The 17,400-nt window shown below is 47.4% G+C and overlaps 5 protein-coding genes across 5 annotated transcripts; 4 read left to right on the top strand and 1 right to left on the bottom strand.

Moving 5' to 3' along the window:
• Positions 1-1,930: 1,930 nt before the first annotated feature.
• On the top strand, positions 1,931-3,056 carry L3040_001933 (uncharacterized protein; the record flags this gene model as incomplete). The annotated part of the gene is made up of 2 exons (XM_007289498.2): positions 1,931-2,264; positions 2,311-3,056. 2 exons carry the CDS (start codon positions 1,931-1,933, stop codon positions 3,054-3,056), a joined length of 1,080 nt encoding a protein of 359 aa, XP_007289560.2.
• A 534-nt stretch (positions 3,057-3,590) lies between these two features.
• Positions 3,591-5,885, top strand: L3040_001932 (uncharacterized protein; the record flags this gene model as incomplete). The annotated part of the gene is made up of 1 exon (XM_007289499.1): positions 3,591-5,885. One exon carries the CDS (start codon positions 3,591-3,593, stop codon positions 5,883-5,885), a length of 2,295 nt encoding a protein of 764 aa, XP_007289561.1.
• A 3,373-nt stretch (positions 5,886-9,258) lies between these two features.
• L3040_001931 (uncharacterized protein) lies at positions 9,259-9,914 on the top strand (the record flags this gene model as incomplete). The annotated part of the gene is made up of 3 exons (XM_007289500.2): positions 9,259-9,282; positions 9,342-9,438; positions 9,502-9,914. The coding sequence occupies 3 exons, from the start codon at positions 9,259-9,261 to the stop codon at positions 9,912-9,914; spliced, it is 534 nt and encodes a 177-aa protein (XP_007289562.2).
• A 1,068-nt stretch (positions 9,915-10,982) lies between these two features.
• Positions 10,983-14,498, top strand: L3040_001930 (uncharacterized protein; the record flags this gene model as incomplete). Its single annotated transcript, XM_066156944.1, has 2 exons — positions 10,983-11,646; positions 11,746-14,498. The coding sequence occupies 2 exons, from the start codon at positions 10,983-10,985 to the stop codon at positions 14,496-14,498; spliced, it is 3,417 nt and encodes a 1,138-aa protein (XP_066012945.1).
• A 1,448-nt stretch (positions 14,499-15,946) lies between these two features.
• On the bottom strand, positions 15,947-17,322 carry L3040_001929 (uncharacterized protein; the record flags this gene model as incomplete). Its single annotated transcript, XM_007289502.1, has 5 exons — positions 15,947-16,158; positions 16,254-16,362; positions 16,446-16,580; positions 16,670-16,886; positions 17,006-17,322. 5 exons carry the CDS (start codon positions 17,320-17,322, stop codon positions 15,947-15,949), a joined length of 990 nt encoding a protein of 329 aa, XP_007289564.1.
• Between the last annotated feature and the right edge of the window lie 78 nt (positions 17,323-17,400).

Here is a 17,400-nt window from a genome sequence, read left to right as displayed (position 1 = left end):
GTGAAGTGTCCTACGTCCTTGTCGTGTCGAATTCCGCCGTCAATCAATATCGTGTGTGGTTTGGTGAGTCTAAACCACTCGGCCCCTAATCGTTACAGGTTGTTGATCCCCCAACCAGATTGTCCTGACAAGTGAGCCATAAGAACTCATTGCGCCACTGGGTGCATGACCGCGTGTTACTCTGCGTTATGAACATGTCAATAATTTCCTGTGGTCAGTTTGAGAGAGGGCTCTGTTCCTGCATTCAACGGCGCCCCAAAAGGTAGAACTTTTGGATTTTTGGGCAAGTTTTTGGCTGGGGAGAAGCTACTGGAATGTTTTGGCCCGAATTCGCAATTGGAGTTCTCACTATCTCAAACACGAAATGCAGATTTGTACTTTTTGTGACCATGGAGAGCTGATTGCGCTCGACGGCTTTGCGCAATGCCCCTGTGCCCCCAAACCTTCTTCGGTTTGACGTCTGCTAAACGACTACCTATTAAAATTCAAGACGAAATACCGAGATTTCACAGAGACGAGCTTTTGCGAGCATGGCGCATATTATAGGCTGACATCGAGATAATCGTACTGCCGGAAAGTCGGAAATCCTCCTCTAATTAGAATCTCAATTACGCCTATGTGACATACAGACTTCGTGGCCGCACGAGTACACGGAGGGAAGATAAGTTGGAATAATATTATTCTCGGCGAGCTAGCTTGATCTGTCGTTCATCACCTGATCGAGCATCGCATTTTCTGACCTAGGTAAGTAACGACGTCTACCTATCTTGATAGGACATCCTTCCTTCGAAGCTCCAGCTTATTATCTCTTCAACGGAATGTCCAGACCCCGATTTTTCTCACCGAGGAGCTCGTGAGAAGGAAAATTCATCACGTTTCTCACCTCCAGGGTTGAACTGAGCCGACGACGCTCATGAACCACATCTCCAGCAGCAATCAACGCCAAATATCCCCATAGCTAGGCGAAGCTTCCAAGCTACTGCTCAAATTCAATAACACGGAATGCCATTGGCGGTTTCTGGTAATTAGTGCTGCTTGCTGCAACCACAGCTAAGCGCCCTCTGGCGAGCTCATCGCCAATCAACATGCATTGATGCCCTCCCGAGGGGTCTAATGGACAAGGCGTCAAAATACATGAACCTCATACCGAACGGCCGATTGGCACACCCAATTATTGCAGCTGGCCTAGGCGCCTATCTTCTCAAGTGACGAATGATAATGAGTGTCCATTTAGTTGTCTCCAGCTGCTCCCCAGCTTTGTTCTTTGGTTTCTTCCATGAAGGTTGTTTCTGGGGATTTTTCACTCCCCATTCCCTTTCTTTAACGCTCGCAGGTATGCATATCTGGAATATGCAGTCTGACGACGCCTATATGATTTTTGCGTGTTGTATGCCGCGGAGGGAGAAATCCGTGTCTGGTTCTGGCTCAACAGACCCCGTCTACCACCAACCTCGTCTGATTTCCCTTCCCATCCCAGAGCCTCAGGAAGGACCTTCAACGAGAGGGAGGGAATGGGCTGCCAGAACGAACTTTTCTATGAAGAGGAAGCCTCGTGCTTTCAATGGACCGTCCCAACATGGTCCACCGATTATTAGCCACCCTTCGGACTTTCGTCTTCTTGAGAACCCCACGACGAGAAGAGCCCCTGGAGACGAGAGATATCGACCACTGGAATTGTAAGTATTGGGCGAGCTCTTCTCTCCTGTTGTGGCTGTCCGAGGATGTCTGATGACATGCCCCGTGCTCTTTTCGAAACATTTTTTTATGTCTAACTTCTCCATCGTGTAGGAGTATATATATGCCAGAAAACCAGCTCTCGCCGATTTTGCCGCTCTTTGGCAACAACAGCGGTGTGTCGATGCCTCCACGATATTCCAAAGAGCTTCCCTTACCACCAGCCGCGGTAACACTTTCGAGACGCGAGAGCTCAATGTCCTTTCGGATACCTCGGAAACCAGTGTCAGGGACGTCGTCGGATTGGACTGTAGATTTCAAACCCCGTCCTGGCTCTCTTAGCGCGGAGGAGCTCCTCGCTGCTTTGGAGAATGAGCTCCCAAAGGCCCCACCACCAGCACGTTTGCGAGCAAATACAGAGCCACCAGTCTATGAACGCCTTAAGTCTGCGCTGCATGAGAGATGTGAACTCGAACGACGGTTGAAAAATATCGAGGACACCATCGAAAATAAGAAGAGCGCATACTTTAACAGCCGATCCACAAGCCGCGCATCGAGCCGACCTGCGAGCATCTACTCCGAATTCCAAGGTATGATATATTTGAAACCAAAAGAATTGAACTTACTTTTTTGCAGAACCTATGCCAGCCCCAACTCTCTTGGAACCATTCGATCCATCACCCATGCCTGTATTATTTTCTCAGCCTGTTTCTTCTCAACCTGGGCAGCGCCCAAGAACTGTCCCTTCAAAGATCGTCCATATTCCTTCGCGCCTTGCTCCCTTCACCGAAGCCAGCGCTACATCTACCACGCCTTACCCATCTTTAATAGTGACCTCCCAGCCAGCCCCCCGGCCATCTTCATGTCCAACATCACGACCAAACGAACCCTTGCCACCACCTCTTCCTCTCATCCTCCAGCAACCTCAGTATCCTATTCGAACGAAAAAATCTTTCTCTCGTGTCTCCAACTGGCTATTCCCAGCATCAGATGGCCATAATCGTAACATCTCTCTCGACAGCATAACTAACGTCCCGAAACCGGTGACAAGCCGAGAAGGCTTCTACCAATGCATCAATCTTGGGCCCACCATGCACGCAAGAAGAAACTCGGATTCTACGGTCAGCACGCTTGAGAGCGATGTCGACGAGCCCTCCATCCCCACGACATGGAGTCCGGATTCGAGTCCTCGTTCGAATTACAAGCAGCGGAACGTCGCGATTCGTACGCTTTCAGTAGATTCTGATAGGAATGAAAAGAGTATCGAGATGACGAGGGTTCGGACTTTTGGCGAGGCAGAGATGGGCGCCGATGAGAGATGGAGGATGGGAGCTGTGTCAGGTCATACCCCAAGAATGAGCAGTGTTGGTCTTGCGTTCTGATCGATACTTTGTCCTAAGAGTCATGTTTGCTTTGGAGCTGGTAAGGAAGGGGATAAGGGGATAGGGCCATAGGGCCATAGGGCCATAGGGAGTTTCATACTGGCATTGGGAGAAGTCGGATATTATACCCGCTAAGACATGCGGAAGACATTGTATATGGTTGGAAATTCCTTGTTTGTTATACTCAATCATTGAGTGAAGATCCTTTGTAAGGGGCTGAAGCGAGAAACGCATTCCATCCACCACAATACACATTATGAAGCCACTACTTATATGTTCAAAAACTAGACATCATTTAGATATCCATTTTTGATACCAGCTCATTTATCGCGACGTTGTATCGTATCGGCTTGAAATCCGCCACACGTGATATGTGGATCTTTCCACCTGTCGGGTGGCAGGGGTCCACCATCCTTTCGTGACGCGATGCTGCAACCGTGTAATGCCAAAAGCCGGGCTACCTTAGTAGGTCACAGCCAGCCATTCAACCCACAATCTTTCAAACATCATGTCAACCCCAAGGTAACAAACAAAATGCCGAGACTCGATACAACGGGCTATGCCCGCATAGCTCAGGCCGAGGATTCAGACTCAGACAACGACGATCTGGCCAACAGCTATGCCTCTTTACAGGCGGCATCAGCTCCACGCTTTGCCTCCATTACACAACCCCGCACCCATGGTGGCATGTACACAGATGGCGCGACGTCTCCGTCAAACACTCGAAGGTCGCGACATCGAAGACGGGTGAGGAGTAACTCGGGGGTTGACATCAAGGCTATCAACGCAAGGCTGGAGAGATGGGCCGACGAGATCGCCTCGAAGTTCAAGATCAATAAGGTCAAGGGCAAAACAGAAGAAGAAGAGAAGCTAGAGATACACCACTCGGTATTCCAGGCTCCAGATGGCGTGCGGCCTGCAACAGCAGAGACACTGGCATCGGACATTGATCATGGGCGAATGTCGAAACTGGAGTTCGACGGTGTGGTTGAGAGCGTCAGGGTTGCTATCGAGCAGGGAATGCACCCGAAGATGATCACACAAGGCAGTTCGGGGAGTTACTTTGCAAGGAATAGTGATGGGAAGGTCGTTGGCGTCTTCAAGCCCAAGGACGAGGAGCCGTACGCGGCAGGCAACCCAAAATGGAACAAATGGATACACCGCAACCTGTTCCCTTGTTTCTTCGGACGGGCATGCCTTATCCCCAACCTCAGCTACGTCTCCGAAGCTGCTGCATATACACTGGACTGCCGCTTGCGGACGAATCTGGTTCCCTATACCGATATTGTACATCTGTCCTCGAAATCATTCCACTATGATTTCTGGGACAGGAGATCGTTTTACAGGAAAAGAAAGCCTTTTCCACCAAAGGTCGGCAGTTTTCAGGTATTCTTGAAAGGGTTCAAGGATGCGAATATCTTTCTACGAGAGAACCCCTGGCCGGACCATTCGAATGGGGGATACAGACCTACAGACGCCCGGCAAAAAAAGGCTAAGCCTTGGAGAGAAACGTGCAGACCAAACAGCTCTCGCTCAGAGGACGACGACGATGAAGGAGACAACAATGCTACATCTCCACTACCAGGCTCAGCTAGACGTTTCGTATGGACAGATACACTTCAACAGTCGTTCCGGGAAGAGCTCGAGAAGCTGGTAATTTTGGATTACATCATGCGGAATACGGACAGAGGATTAGATAATTGGATGATTAAGGTGGATTGGGAGAACGAGGACGTCTCGATTGTTTCAGAGCCCCCTCGAATGGACACCCGCGAAGAGGAGCGGTCCCCACGACTGGTACCTGCGACAGACAACATACCGCTAAAAACACATCCATATCGGGTTCAACAGCCTATGGAGGCAACGAGCAGGTCCGCAACCCTTTCCGGGATACGAGGCCCGATAATGTCGATTGGAGCCATCGACAACAGTCTGTCCTGGCCCTGGAAGCATCCTGATGCATGGCGAAGTTTTCCATTTGGATGGCTTTTCTTACCAGTTTCACTCATCGGCCAACCGTTCTCTCAAAAAACAAGAGATCATTTTTTACCACTGCTTACATCGAAGCAATGGTGGAGCGAGACTCAATTAGAACTGAGAAAGGTATTCGCCCAAGATGCTGATTTCCAGGAGACGATGTTTGCCCGCCAGATTGCCGTCATGAAAGGGCAGGCATGGAATGTTGTCGAGACTCTTAAGCTAGCAGATCATGGACCATTGGAATTGACCAGGAGAGCTCGTGTCTGTGTTTGGGATGACCTGGTCGATGTTCCAGTTGCAGTCCCCATGCGAGTACCCTCAGCAGAAATGCGCAGACGCCACGATCTTGGACTACACAAGGATCTTCACGAAGCTGACGAGATGGATATCAGTGCTGCCAACTCTGCAGCCCCACAACCTGATCTGCTTGGGCTGTCGAGCCCGCCAGCAGAATTACCCAATCCAAATCGGTTTGAACTCGCAAGTCCTACAGCTAGTCAAGAGGTCTCCGTTTCCGAAGAGCCCGCGTCTCCTGCAACCATCTCAGGCACCCAAATTGAAGGCCGGAAGAACGGGCAAGTCAAGTTCTCTGACCGACCTACCCTCAACACACAACCCCGTGGTCGGATGAGCTACGATGGCCCGCCTCGATCGCCTCCGACTGCTCGAGAAAGGCGGTTCTCATTCTCGCATCGGAACAGACGAGGTTCGACATTGTATGATGGTGACGATCACGAGGGTGATTTGGGGTATGCGGCGGCCGAGGGCATGGAAGGAAACCATCGCAAGGTTATTGTAGAAAGGCTCGAGATGGTGAAAAGCAAGAACCCAGTATTTACATGGTGCTAGAGCGATAATGTAGTATTTCTTTGTATGGAGGCTCATGGAGGCTGGGTGATGGGTGAAGGCTGTATCATAATGAGGATCTGGAAGAAAACGGCGTTGGCGTAGGCATACACATGAGATATAGCTACTGGGCATATGATGGATTTTTGAACTTCAATATGACTTTGACTGTGTGTACAGACGAAGATTTGTGTCCCACATTCTCACTGATTAGACGTTATTGGCAGCCTCGCGCGTCATCTTATCAAGTTTTCTCCATACTATACGGTAATGGTGGGACTTAACGTCTCAACTTTTGGGGCCCTTTCTTAAAGTAGGCGAACCAATTATGTCCCGCGTCGCTTATGAAATAACGAAGAACTTAAATATCTGTGTTCTGATTAAAATATTAATTGTATCGCGTGACTTTCGAATTAAATCAAAAGAAGTTATGAATTAAGGCCGCGGCGAATTCGACTTGTCCTTTTCAATCTTTGATTCAAGCTCTTTTCACCTTTTAAGCATTATTATTGCTAAAAGTGATGATAATAACACAATATGAATTCGCTTATAATCTTCGTCGTTATCGTTAATTTCAACATAAGCCAATAGATTTCATTTAATTCGGAAGCGTTTTTAATTTACAAACACCCAAAGGTCGATCGAAGATAAGGCATTTGCGACCTTCGCAAGCTCTTTTTCTTACACGTTTTTCAACGCAGCTTCTTTGTTTGCAACTGCGGTTCAATAATAAAATAAAATAATAATATCAGCTTGTGTTTTTTTTGCTATAAGCTGCTTTGCGCGGTCTCAAATCAAGTTGGTCGTTCAGATAGAATATAAACGAGAATCGCTTGACCTTACTAAAAGAAGGCATTACTTTAATTTTATCGTTTACATCGTCAAGTTGCTAATCGTCGATTTCCTTGAATTTAATTTGTAAAAACCCCGACCTGGCGAACCACCAAGGCGGGACAGTAGCGGTATGCCACTTTTTAAACAATAACTACTAATATAAACAAGAAAAAAAAAATCTTCATGTGCATAGAAAACTTTGCTTTACAAACGTGAATTACAAATATAAAGATGCATCGATTTGTGGTGAAAACATAGCTAAAAATTGTCCCAAATAATTCAATTTTACTAGTTTATTTCGAATATCTTAAGAACTATAACCTTACTTATAAGAACATTCTATAAACCAAGAATAAATATTCTATTTTATTGTATCACCAACGATGTAAATTATTAAATATAAGTTGGTTGTGATGCACGTATTCTTTTGATGGGTTTAAATAAAAGCCCGTGTTTCGTGTTCCTCGCTTATTCTAGTATTTACACAGCTGTTCGGTAATAGCGGCGCTACTACGTAAATTCTGGTCACGAGGAGATCACGAGGCCTTGCATAGGTGTACAAGCTACACGTTACCTCGTGACCTCTGCTCCCGTCTTGGCACGATGGCCTATAAGACCTTACCTCTTGTATCCAGTTCTCTTTCTCTTCTTCGTCTTTCTTTCTCAATACTGAGCGTACTCTTAGGTAGCAATACAATACTGCCTTCGACAGCCGTAGCAACTGCAATTCTGATATATAAGCATTAGTAAGGTCGAAAAGTATATATTAAAAGTACCATTATTACTACTTTAACCCAACACAATAAAGGAATAACAACTTATGATTAAAATTTGATTAATTATTTAATATTAAGCTCAGTACGGTGCATCTTGTTATGCAAAAATAGTTACGATACAATTGTTGGTTGATCTTTTATTCATTATAAAGGGCAAATTTTATTATCCCGCCTTGGTGGTGCCGTGTCATGCTTGACAATAATACCTTACAGGATTATCATGTCACGCCCGACAGGAATACTCTACTCGGATACTCAGTATCCGTTTAACTACCGGGAAGCCTTCGCTATAGGTACTTATAGTTAAAATAAAGATCCGATAAGTCAGAGATTCTGATAATGCGTACCATAATCTCGCATCGTATCCAGGACTTTAAGGAGTCTTATTTAGTAATAGCGTAGAATTATATATACTGATCCGAGGGTGCTCCTGAGAGCCCCAAGATCAGTTCACTACCAATACATACTTCTACACTCCTATTATTTTATCTTTGCCTGTCTTCAAAGCTACCTTTTGACATGCCGACTTGCTACAGCAAGTCGGTCAATTCTTTCGAATTAAATTTAAGGTAACACACGATTATACGCAATCTGAATATAATTGAAAAGATCGAAGCAAAGCCCCTAAAAAAATCCGTAAAAAAAATATTATTTCCCCTCCAAAAAAGCGGGTTCATTTCTGAATATTTCTTTAAATTGGAGCATATGCTATCCCGTCTCTTTTTAACCCTTTCTTTATACTCTCTAACTTTTATTAAATTCAATAGAAATTAAAAGGCTATATACTAGTATTTCGAAAAGCGTATTTAATATTGCGAGTTTTATATGTTTGCGCGCGAATCGTAAAAAGACCTCGCATAAACGATATAATAATGTATTCAGCTTTAAAGCTTCGAATAGCATCTATAATAGTATATTATTAATTGTATTTCTAAACACGAAAATAATCGACTTTAATTAAGATACGAGAGTAAATATTTGATTAAAATATATCGTTGTAAAAGTTTATAATTGCCTCTCAATTTAACATCGTAAAAAAATTTTGGTTCGGGACACAATTGTTTCACGGGATACAATTGTTTCGCCTACCTTAAGGAAGGCTCCAAAAGGTGAGACGTCAAGTCCCAATATTATTTTCAAGGACCCGATCGATTCACTCCGACCTATTCCGACTATTATTACAAGTACATCTGTGCTTATATCATAGTACAGCCCTACTTACTTAATAATTACCGCCTGAGGGTGGCTTAGAAGTCTAAATCTCCATTTTAAACCCCCTGGTTAACCCTCAGGCGCCGGGGAGGTACCAGTACGTTGGTCTTTTTCAATACCCATGCAATTAAAAGATAAGAAAGGAGATTTCAGTATTATAAATATAGTTAGCTAAGGGTACTACAATTTCGATTTTAGATCTCGGATGATCTCCGATATAAGAATAAAAAGACAAAATACATATACCGCACGATTATTTATTTATAGTCGACGTAGAAATCTCCAAAGAGATATATTATGAAAAAGAAAGCCTGCTTCGTTTTCAATCCATCCCCTTCTTTACCATCACCTTTCTTACTACTGCCGTCTTTAACATCACCTGCCTTACTATCAGTTTCCTTGTCATCTTTGTTCTTTACAAGCTTATTCCTTTTCGTCAGCTCGCATTAAAATATTTCGGTATTTCCAAAATGATGCTATCATCACATTCTAGTTGCTCGATCTTGCTAGCCTTGAGCTTTCTTTTCAGTAGAGCTCAAGGAGAGAGGGTAGTCATGGCTTATCGAACAGCTTCCCAAGTAAGTTCCACTTGATATATATAATAGAAGCTTATATTTATTAATTACGCAAATTATAGGCGGAAGCCGAGTATATCAGTGAGACCGGAATGCCTTTTATAGATTTGGAAGAATATGATTTCATGCCTGTTCAACTCGGCACGGGACTCTATACGTGTTAGTTGATTTTATATTTATACATTGTTACTTATTACACGGGAGCTAATGATATGCACATAGCAAATAAACCTGCTAGATGGCGGGCAACAGCAGAAGAATGGTATTGTGTTATCGAAGCGGATAGTAAAAAGCTTGAGGAGATAAACAAAATATGGATCCCACAAACAGTACCTGGTAGGGAGGAGTCACTATGGTACGACCAAGACGAAGCTCTCCTGGACTATATCGAATCAGTATTGTTAGCAGACCCGTGGAGGGCACTACGCTTTTCATATGTTTCAAAATACGAATCGGAGCTGGTCATGAATATTCCAATCGACGCAGTAAACAACAATAAAGTGTTGGATCTATCGGCTAAATGCTGGAAAACAGCAGATGAGCTAAGTGAATACAAGATCGTTAACTGGTTGGAGTGGGATATTACTGGAGCACCAGAACGAGTACCAGTACCAGTACCAGCACCAGAGAGTTAAAAGGAATGAAAGTTGAGAAGGGAAGAGCTTGAAGGAAGGAAGAAGGGAAAGAAGGAAGGAAAGAAGGAAGGAAAGAAGGAAGGAAAGAAGGAAGGAATTGTTGTTGTTATTATCATTGTTGTTGTTGTTGTTGTTGTTGTTATTGTTGTATTTATTAATGTTTAGCGGACTAAAAGCATAGCATGCGCTCCTCGTCTTGACTCTGGAGAACCCCCAAGGGATATGGAGACGTGCAAGCGGAGGGTTTATATACAGTCCATCAAATCGATATTTCAAATGCTAAACCCTTCGATAGCAATATTCTTCTTCAAATTGACTTACTATTTATTATCTCACGATACCTTAGAATGTAATTGAAAAGAGTGTCGAACCGAATATGTACCTACTCTCTTTTTGACGGGCGGGATGGATAGTACTATAGGTAGAAAAGAAGTGTACCCGATCAAAGTCAAAAGTTCAAAACCCCGATACCGTACCTATCCTTCTTGAATTAATTACATGGTAACTTCGTCAGCTTCGTGTGATACGAACACCTCGTCAGGAACCAACTGGAATATCTGAAATCGAACTTCAGCAGCTCCTCCCCTCTCCCATAGCTACTATTGCTCTGCCGTTAGTCCGAGCATCATCGTTGCCACCAAATACTCTACCTCGTAGTTATCGCCGAAACCTGTCCCCGCGACCCTTCACCTTTTAACAACGTCCGAGGCAAAATAATACCCAATACCGCATCTCGGCCTCGGATTGCAGAAACAAAAAACGCTGCTTCCGCGGGATTCGATTCACTCGTTCTCACCTCCCTGAGTTGCCACAACCTTCCTTTCCTTTATGGCTTCATCTTCATCACAGCGTAGCCTAGCTCCTCCCTGATGCGACTCCATCCCACCGGCAAGCTGGGAAACGACAACGACAACAATCCCACTATATCTACATGCAAGCGCCCGCTGCAAGAACGAGCAGTCACGGTGGATTGGGAAGATGGACTTCCACGGTACCTCGCCATCTAGTGGCGCGCGGCAGCAAGCGACGGAGCCTCACCTCGGACAGCAACCTCTCATGCATACCAACATGTCTCCACAGCGTAATAGTTCTACGGACGGCCATGACGCTCATCGAACGTCGAACAATCTACCCATGAATGCTAGAGGGCTACCTGCTTTGCCCATGCAGCAGCAATACGACCCGAGAGCCCTACTGGATCCTCGGGGCTTTAGCTCGGCGCAACCACGTCCCGTTACGAATAGCTTCACCAGCAAGCCCCAACACCCACAAGTTCAGGGCTTCTTGTTCGACAGCCCTTCAGGATCGCCGCAGTTATACCATGAACCATACCATGCGCCCCTGGTATCGAACGACCGCAGTCATCAGAACGGAGCCGGTAAAATAAATGGGAATGGGAACGGCAATGGGAGTAAAGCTGCCGACTACGCCAATAAGAGCCAGATGAATGGGGGAATGGGAATCATGCTGGATTCAGTACACAAAGTAATGGACCGGAGTATGATTCCCCAGAAGCGTAGAAAGGTGGTAGATGATAGGCCGGAGAGCCAAAGAAAGGCAGAGTTCGGTGGAGGGCAGAATAGTGGACCCCTGGGCGAGTATATGAGGGAGAAGAGGCAGGAGGGACGAAAAGAAGCCATGATGAAAGGAACCGGACCCGTCACTATCGATGATGAAGACGAGGTAGAGATTTTGAAGGACTCGGGGGACAAGGAAGTCTGTTATGGACGCGGTATGCATATCCCTCACAAACTTCTCAATTCAATCACGAGGAGATTTCGAGCCTCAGGCCATGGAAAATTCACGGAAATTTTAGCTAATATGAAATCAGTGGAAAACGCCGAAATAAACTGTCATAGGGTGCCCATGCCAAAAGCAGGCTCTGTCACAATGTCAAATGACTACTGGCCACAGGTCAAGATTGTGCTACGACGAAGAACCGGTGAGGCGGGCAACATCATACATGCCATTGATGCAAGCCGAACAATCATAGGCTGCTTGGACACTAATACCGCTCTCGGTTTAGCCCCTATCATGGACGCGAAATTTCAACTTCGGACAGACGCGAGAATTCTCACCAGACCTAAGAGAAATGGTGATGAGGCACCCGGTACTGAAACATCTCGCCGTTATCAGATTGATCTGAATCTCATGGGCCTGAAGAAGTACGCGTTGAACATTGGCAGACACCTGTCTCAAAAGAATATTTGGCTTCGAACGCCACTTATGCTCGAAGCTGGAGTTGAGCTTCACAATCCCCATGTTATTCAAAAGCCCCCGCAACCTCCACCTCGGCTATACAGCAGCTACGGATCGCGGCAGCAAGGCCCGGCTCGAACTACAGAGGAGATTCGCAATGACATTCTGGGTATGTTTGACTCCTTGGAGCGTTCCGAGAACTTGCCGGAGATGGAAGCAGATGCTAGGATTACAACGGAGCTTTTAAAACATCAGAAGCAGGGCCTCTACTTCATGACAAACAAGGAGAAGGCTCGGGTCTTTGGTGCTGATGAGAAAGGCAATAGTTCTCTCTGGCGACTTAACATCTCTGCAAGTGGCCAACGGACTTACTACAACGTTATCACGGGTCAGGAGGAGAGACAGAGTCCTCCGCAGGTTCTCGGAGGAATCCTGGCTGATATGATGGGTCTCGGAAAGACACTTCAGATCATCAGTCTGGTGACACAGACTCTCGATAATGAAGCTGTGGAGTGGACAAAGCAGTCGCCGTGCGTACCGAAAGACAATAGAGATCTTTGCGCCGTTAGGAAGGGCAAAAACAAGGTGCCGCTTCCGAAGCTCGAGCAGGTCCCCTTGGTTATGAACTGTAAGACAACACTTCTAGTCTCTCCCCTCAGTACTATTGCCAATTGGGAGGAGCAAATGAAGCAGCATGTAAAGCCGGGAAGCCTGAACTACTATATTTACCACGGTGGCAACCGAATCAAGGATGTAAAGAGGCTCGCAGAGTTCGACATTGTCATTACAACTTACGGATCTGTCGCCAGCGAGTTCGGTAATAGGAGCAAAGGGAAGCCAGGCGTGTATCCTCTGGAGGAAATGAATTGGTTCCGCATAGTTCTCGATGAGGCGCACATGATCCGTGAGCAGTCAACTCAACAGTCCAAGTCGATTTGCAGACTCTCGGCTAACCGGCGATGGGCTGTCACCGGGACGCCCGTACAGAATCGCCTGGAAGACCTCGGAGCTTTGATGTCCTTCCTTCGCATCAAGCCCTTTGACGAGAAAGGCGGCTTTTCTCAGTACATTATGTCTCCGTTCAAGCTGTGTGATCCCGAAATTCTGCCAAAGTTGCGCTTGCTTGTCGATAGCATTACTCTCAGACGTCTCAAGGACCGAATCGACTTGCCTAAACGCCACGACCAGCTCGTGAAGCTTGACTTCAATCCCGAGGAGCGTCACATCTACGAGATCTTTGCGAAGAATGCAAGCGATCGAGTCAAAGTGATTGTTGGGTCGAGGGAGAAATCATTGAGTGGAAAGTCATATGTCCACATTCTCCAGTCTATTCTCCGACTGCGGTTGATATGTGCTCATGGCAAAGATCTGCTGAATGAAGAGGATCTGAAGGTCATGAACGGTCTCTGCAAGGATTCGGCGATAGACCTCGATAGTGACGACGATGGCGACGATCAGCCAGCTCTGTCCTCTAGACAAGCATATGACATGTACAACTTGATGAAAGAAACAAATACCGACGTTTGTCTAACATGCCAACGCAAAATCGGCCCTAGCGATGCTGAATCCGAGGGGGAAAGCAAAGATGAAATTATTGGACACATGACGCCTTGCTACCACATTATCTGCAATACTTGCATCGCCGGCTACAAAGCTGAAGTTGAAGAGGCAGCTCGAGGCCAGCCACAAGTCCACTGCCCAATCTGCTCTTCATATATCAAGCTATTCTACTTCCCGCTTCGTCAAGGTGGGCTCGATGATCAAGAAGCTTACAAGCAGAAGACTAAGGAGGCGAAGCGTGGCAAGGAAGCAAACGGTTACGGTGGTCCGCACACCAAGACCAAGGCGTTGATCCATGATCTCCTGTTATCGCAACAAGAGTCCCAAGCGATGCCCGGCGAGCCTCCCATCAAGAGCGTCATCTTCTCTGGCTGGACAGCACATCTTGATCTGATCCAGATCGCTCTCCAAGAGAATGGCATCACATACACCCGCCTTGACGGCAAGATGTCGAGAACTGCCCGCGGAGCCGCAATGGATTCTTTCCGCGAAGATCCCGCAATTACCGTTATCCTCGTCTCTATCACGGCCGGCGGTCTCGGCCTCAACTTGACTACAGCAAACAAAGTCTACGTAATGGAGCCCCAGTATAACCCAGCGGCGGAAGCACAGGCCGTCGACCGAGTTCACCGCCTTGGCCAGAAACGAGAAGTTACGACGGTTCGGTACATCATGAAGGATAGCTTCGAGGAGAAGATGCTGGTTCTCCAGGACAAGAAGAAGAAACTTGCCCAGTTGAGTATGGACTCTGAAGGCCGAGGACGTATCGATAAGGTCGAGGCTGCGAAGAAGCGACTAGAGGACCTGCGCAGTTTGTTCAAGTAGATTTGAGGGTTTTTGCTTTTGCTTTTGCTTTTGCTTTTGGCCCCTTCCTTCTCTTTGTTCGCGTCGGTTTTTATAACGGAGGGCAAGTGCGCTGGCGTTTTGAGCGACATACATAAAGATAGAGGGTTGAGACTGCACACACACACATTATTGATTCCATGACGGATTGTGGCGTTCCGGATGGGAATATACCAGGTGTATCAAGCGGCATGGGACGGGATGGGACGGGATGGGATGTGAACGCACACTGGCATTCTACAGGAGTTCTCGTGAAGAGATAGATGGTTGAATCTGAGATAAATAAACTGGCTTTTTCTGTTCTGTCACGCCCATCTGTGTTTGCAAGTGAGAACGGTGAAGCCTTACCAGACTAGGATGTATATTCTCTCGTGCTAGGCATGTGTATAGAGAGGTATGCAGAGGATACTCACTCCCTGCGGTAGAGAGAGCGTACCTTCTCGTCGGTTTCGCCTCCTCCCGCTTCACATACGTACATACCTACGCCCCCCCCCCCCCCCCCCCCCCGCCAACACACACCCTCCAAACCCAGGCAAGAAGGTCTTTTTCTTTCCCGATTCTCGATTCTCGAACAGCCTACCCAGCCCACCTGTATCAATCAGCCCATCATCTACACAGATTCCCTCTTTCCCTCTCTCTCTCTCTCTCTCCTAGGATTTCAATCAATCACCCAGTCTCGAGGTTTGGATTGGATGGGATTGGATGGGATGGGAGCTACCTATTCTGGGTGTCCATGTCTGTCTGTCTGTCAGTCTATCTGTCTATCTCTCTATTGTGCGATTGGATGAATCCATAAAAAAACAAACTGAGCTGAGCTGAGCTGAGCTGATCTGATCTGACCTGATCTGGCTGCACTGCTTGCTTCTCTTTCTAGCTACGTACGTACCTTACCTGGGACGCATGACTGGGACGCATGACGTGAATCGATTTGAAGATTGATGATTGATGGCGATGAGTGATGGTGATTGAGATGATGAGAAGCTGTTGTAGGAATATCAAGCTTTGGAATTTTTTTTTTTTTTTTTTTTTTTTTTTTTTTTTTTTTTTAAATGGGTTCGGTATGGGGTGGTGGTGGTGGTGGTATGTATGTATGTATCTCTTTGAAAGGTGAAAGATGAATGATGATGTTGGTGGGCGGAAGGGAAAGGGGAAGGGAAAGGGGAAGGAAAATGGAAAAGGAAATGGCATGGCTGATAAGTTAGGTAGGTAGTTCTGGAAGGCTTCGCTCGCGCGCTCGCTTATTTAATCAAGCACTAGCGAGACCCCCCCCAAAAAAACCAGCGAAACAAAAGAGAGGAGAGATCCCAGAAGGAACGTCGACAAGTCAAGTCATGTATCATAAATAGACAGACTGCCTGCTGCCGCATGTCTGACATGCACATGCACATGCACACAGAGAGAGAAGCAAATCCCTCGGCATCTAACCCCATCTACCGGATATCCGCCACAAACTCCGCCAGAATGGCGTTGACCTCCGCCTTCCGCTGCAACATCACCCAGTGACCGGCCGCCAGCTTCCTCACCTCGAGCTGCGGAGCGGAGGCTTTCATCTGACCTGCCATATCGGCCGCGGCGCTGATGAAGTTGTCGGTCGTGACGAGGAGGACGGGCGGCTTGAGGATAGTGCTCGCCTCGGAGATTGCTGCACATAGAGATCGGGTCATCAGCCTCGGCCCGCGCGAAGGTGGGCGGCGAGCGAGTGGAGAGGAGAGACGGGGGGATGGGCGGCCTACTTACCGCCGTCGTCCTCGGCATTGAAGCCCCGGAGCTGTGCTCTGTACCAGTTGATGGCTGTGGCGTACCCGCCGTTCTCTCTGCCGAAAAGCCAACGGTCATGTTGGATGGCCTGTGTTTGGTTGGGCTCGTTAGTCGAGAGGGAAGCAACGAACGGGTTTCTGGAAACGAGAGAGAGAGATGGGACGGGCTCACTTCCGGCTCAAGCCATTCCTCCCGCTCGGCAACTCGGCCTTCGTTAAGCCATTGCCTCATGCCACCGGTAGCGCCCATGTGCTGCTTTGCGAGCTCGTTGTCGCTGGAGTGCATCAATGACTGTACGGAATCCACCTAGAGCCATGTTAGTCTGCTACTTCGCCCACAACCATTCCTCCTCGGGCAGGGGGCCGGCTGGGGGAGCGAGGAGAGAGCTTCCTCACGTGGGCATCCATGAGCGCCGCAGCATCCTCCTCGTCAAAGAACAGGAAGTACCCAAACAACGCATAGCCCATGGCTTTCTCCATGGACGCATTCACGGAACCCATCACTTGCGTGGTGAGGCCCTGCCCGGGCGCCGAGTATCCCACATCCAGGAACGCGATCTTGCGGAAGAGATCAGGGACGTAGTTGGCCATCCTGGACGCCAAGAAGGATCCCCTACACATACACAAACGTACATCAGTACCGGGGCAGGGACACGACATCAAACAGATGTGATGTGATTTCAGCCGCTTCGGATCCGGAGAAGGGTTGCGGGAGGGGAGAGAATTACGCACCAATCGTGCGCGACACAGATGACTTGAGTGATTCCCTCGCTCGCCAACAGCTCCACGAGATCTTCTGACATGCCCTTCGCACGATATGCGTTCATGTCAAGTGGTTTCGAGCTGCGTCCGTAGCCGAGGAGGTCAGGGACTATGATTCCATAGCCCCTCTGGGCGAGGTAGGGCACTTGATGGCGCCAATCGTACGAGGAGCCCGGGAAGCCATGGAGGAAGAGCAGGTAGGGTTTGGAAGAGTCTCGCGGTGTGAGGTGGATGTAGCTGTAAGTGTAGCCACGACTGGCGGCAAAGGTTGAGTATGGGTAATCCATTCTTGGCTGGAAGATGCTTTGCTTGCGTTGAAGACGGGGAGAGAGAGTTGCGATGGAAGAGATGGAAGAGTATGGGAA

This window comes from Drepanopeziza brunnea (assembly GCF_022702325.1).
Source record: "Drepanopeziza brunnea f. sp. 'multigermtubi' strain 214-2 chromosome Unknown ctg2, whole genome shotgun sequence".
Taxonomy (NCBI): Eukaryota; Fungi; Ascomycota; class Leotiomycetes; order Helotiales; family Drepanopezizaceae; genus Drepanopeziza; species Drepanopeziza brunnea.
Note: the sequence above shows the minus strand (reverse complement) of the source record. Positions and strands in the feature narration are given on the sequence as shown.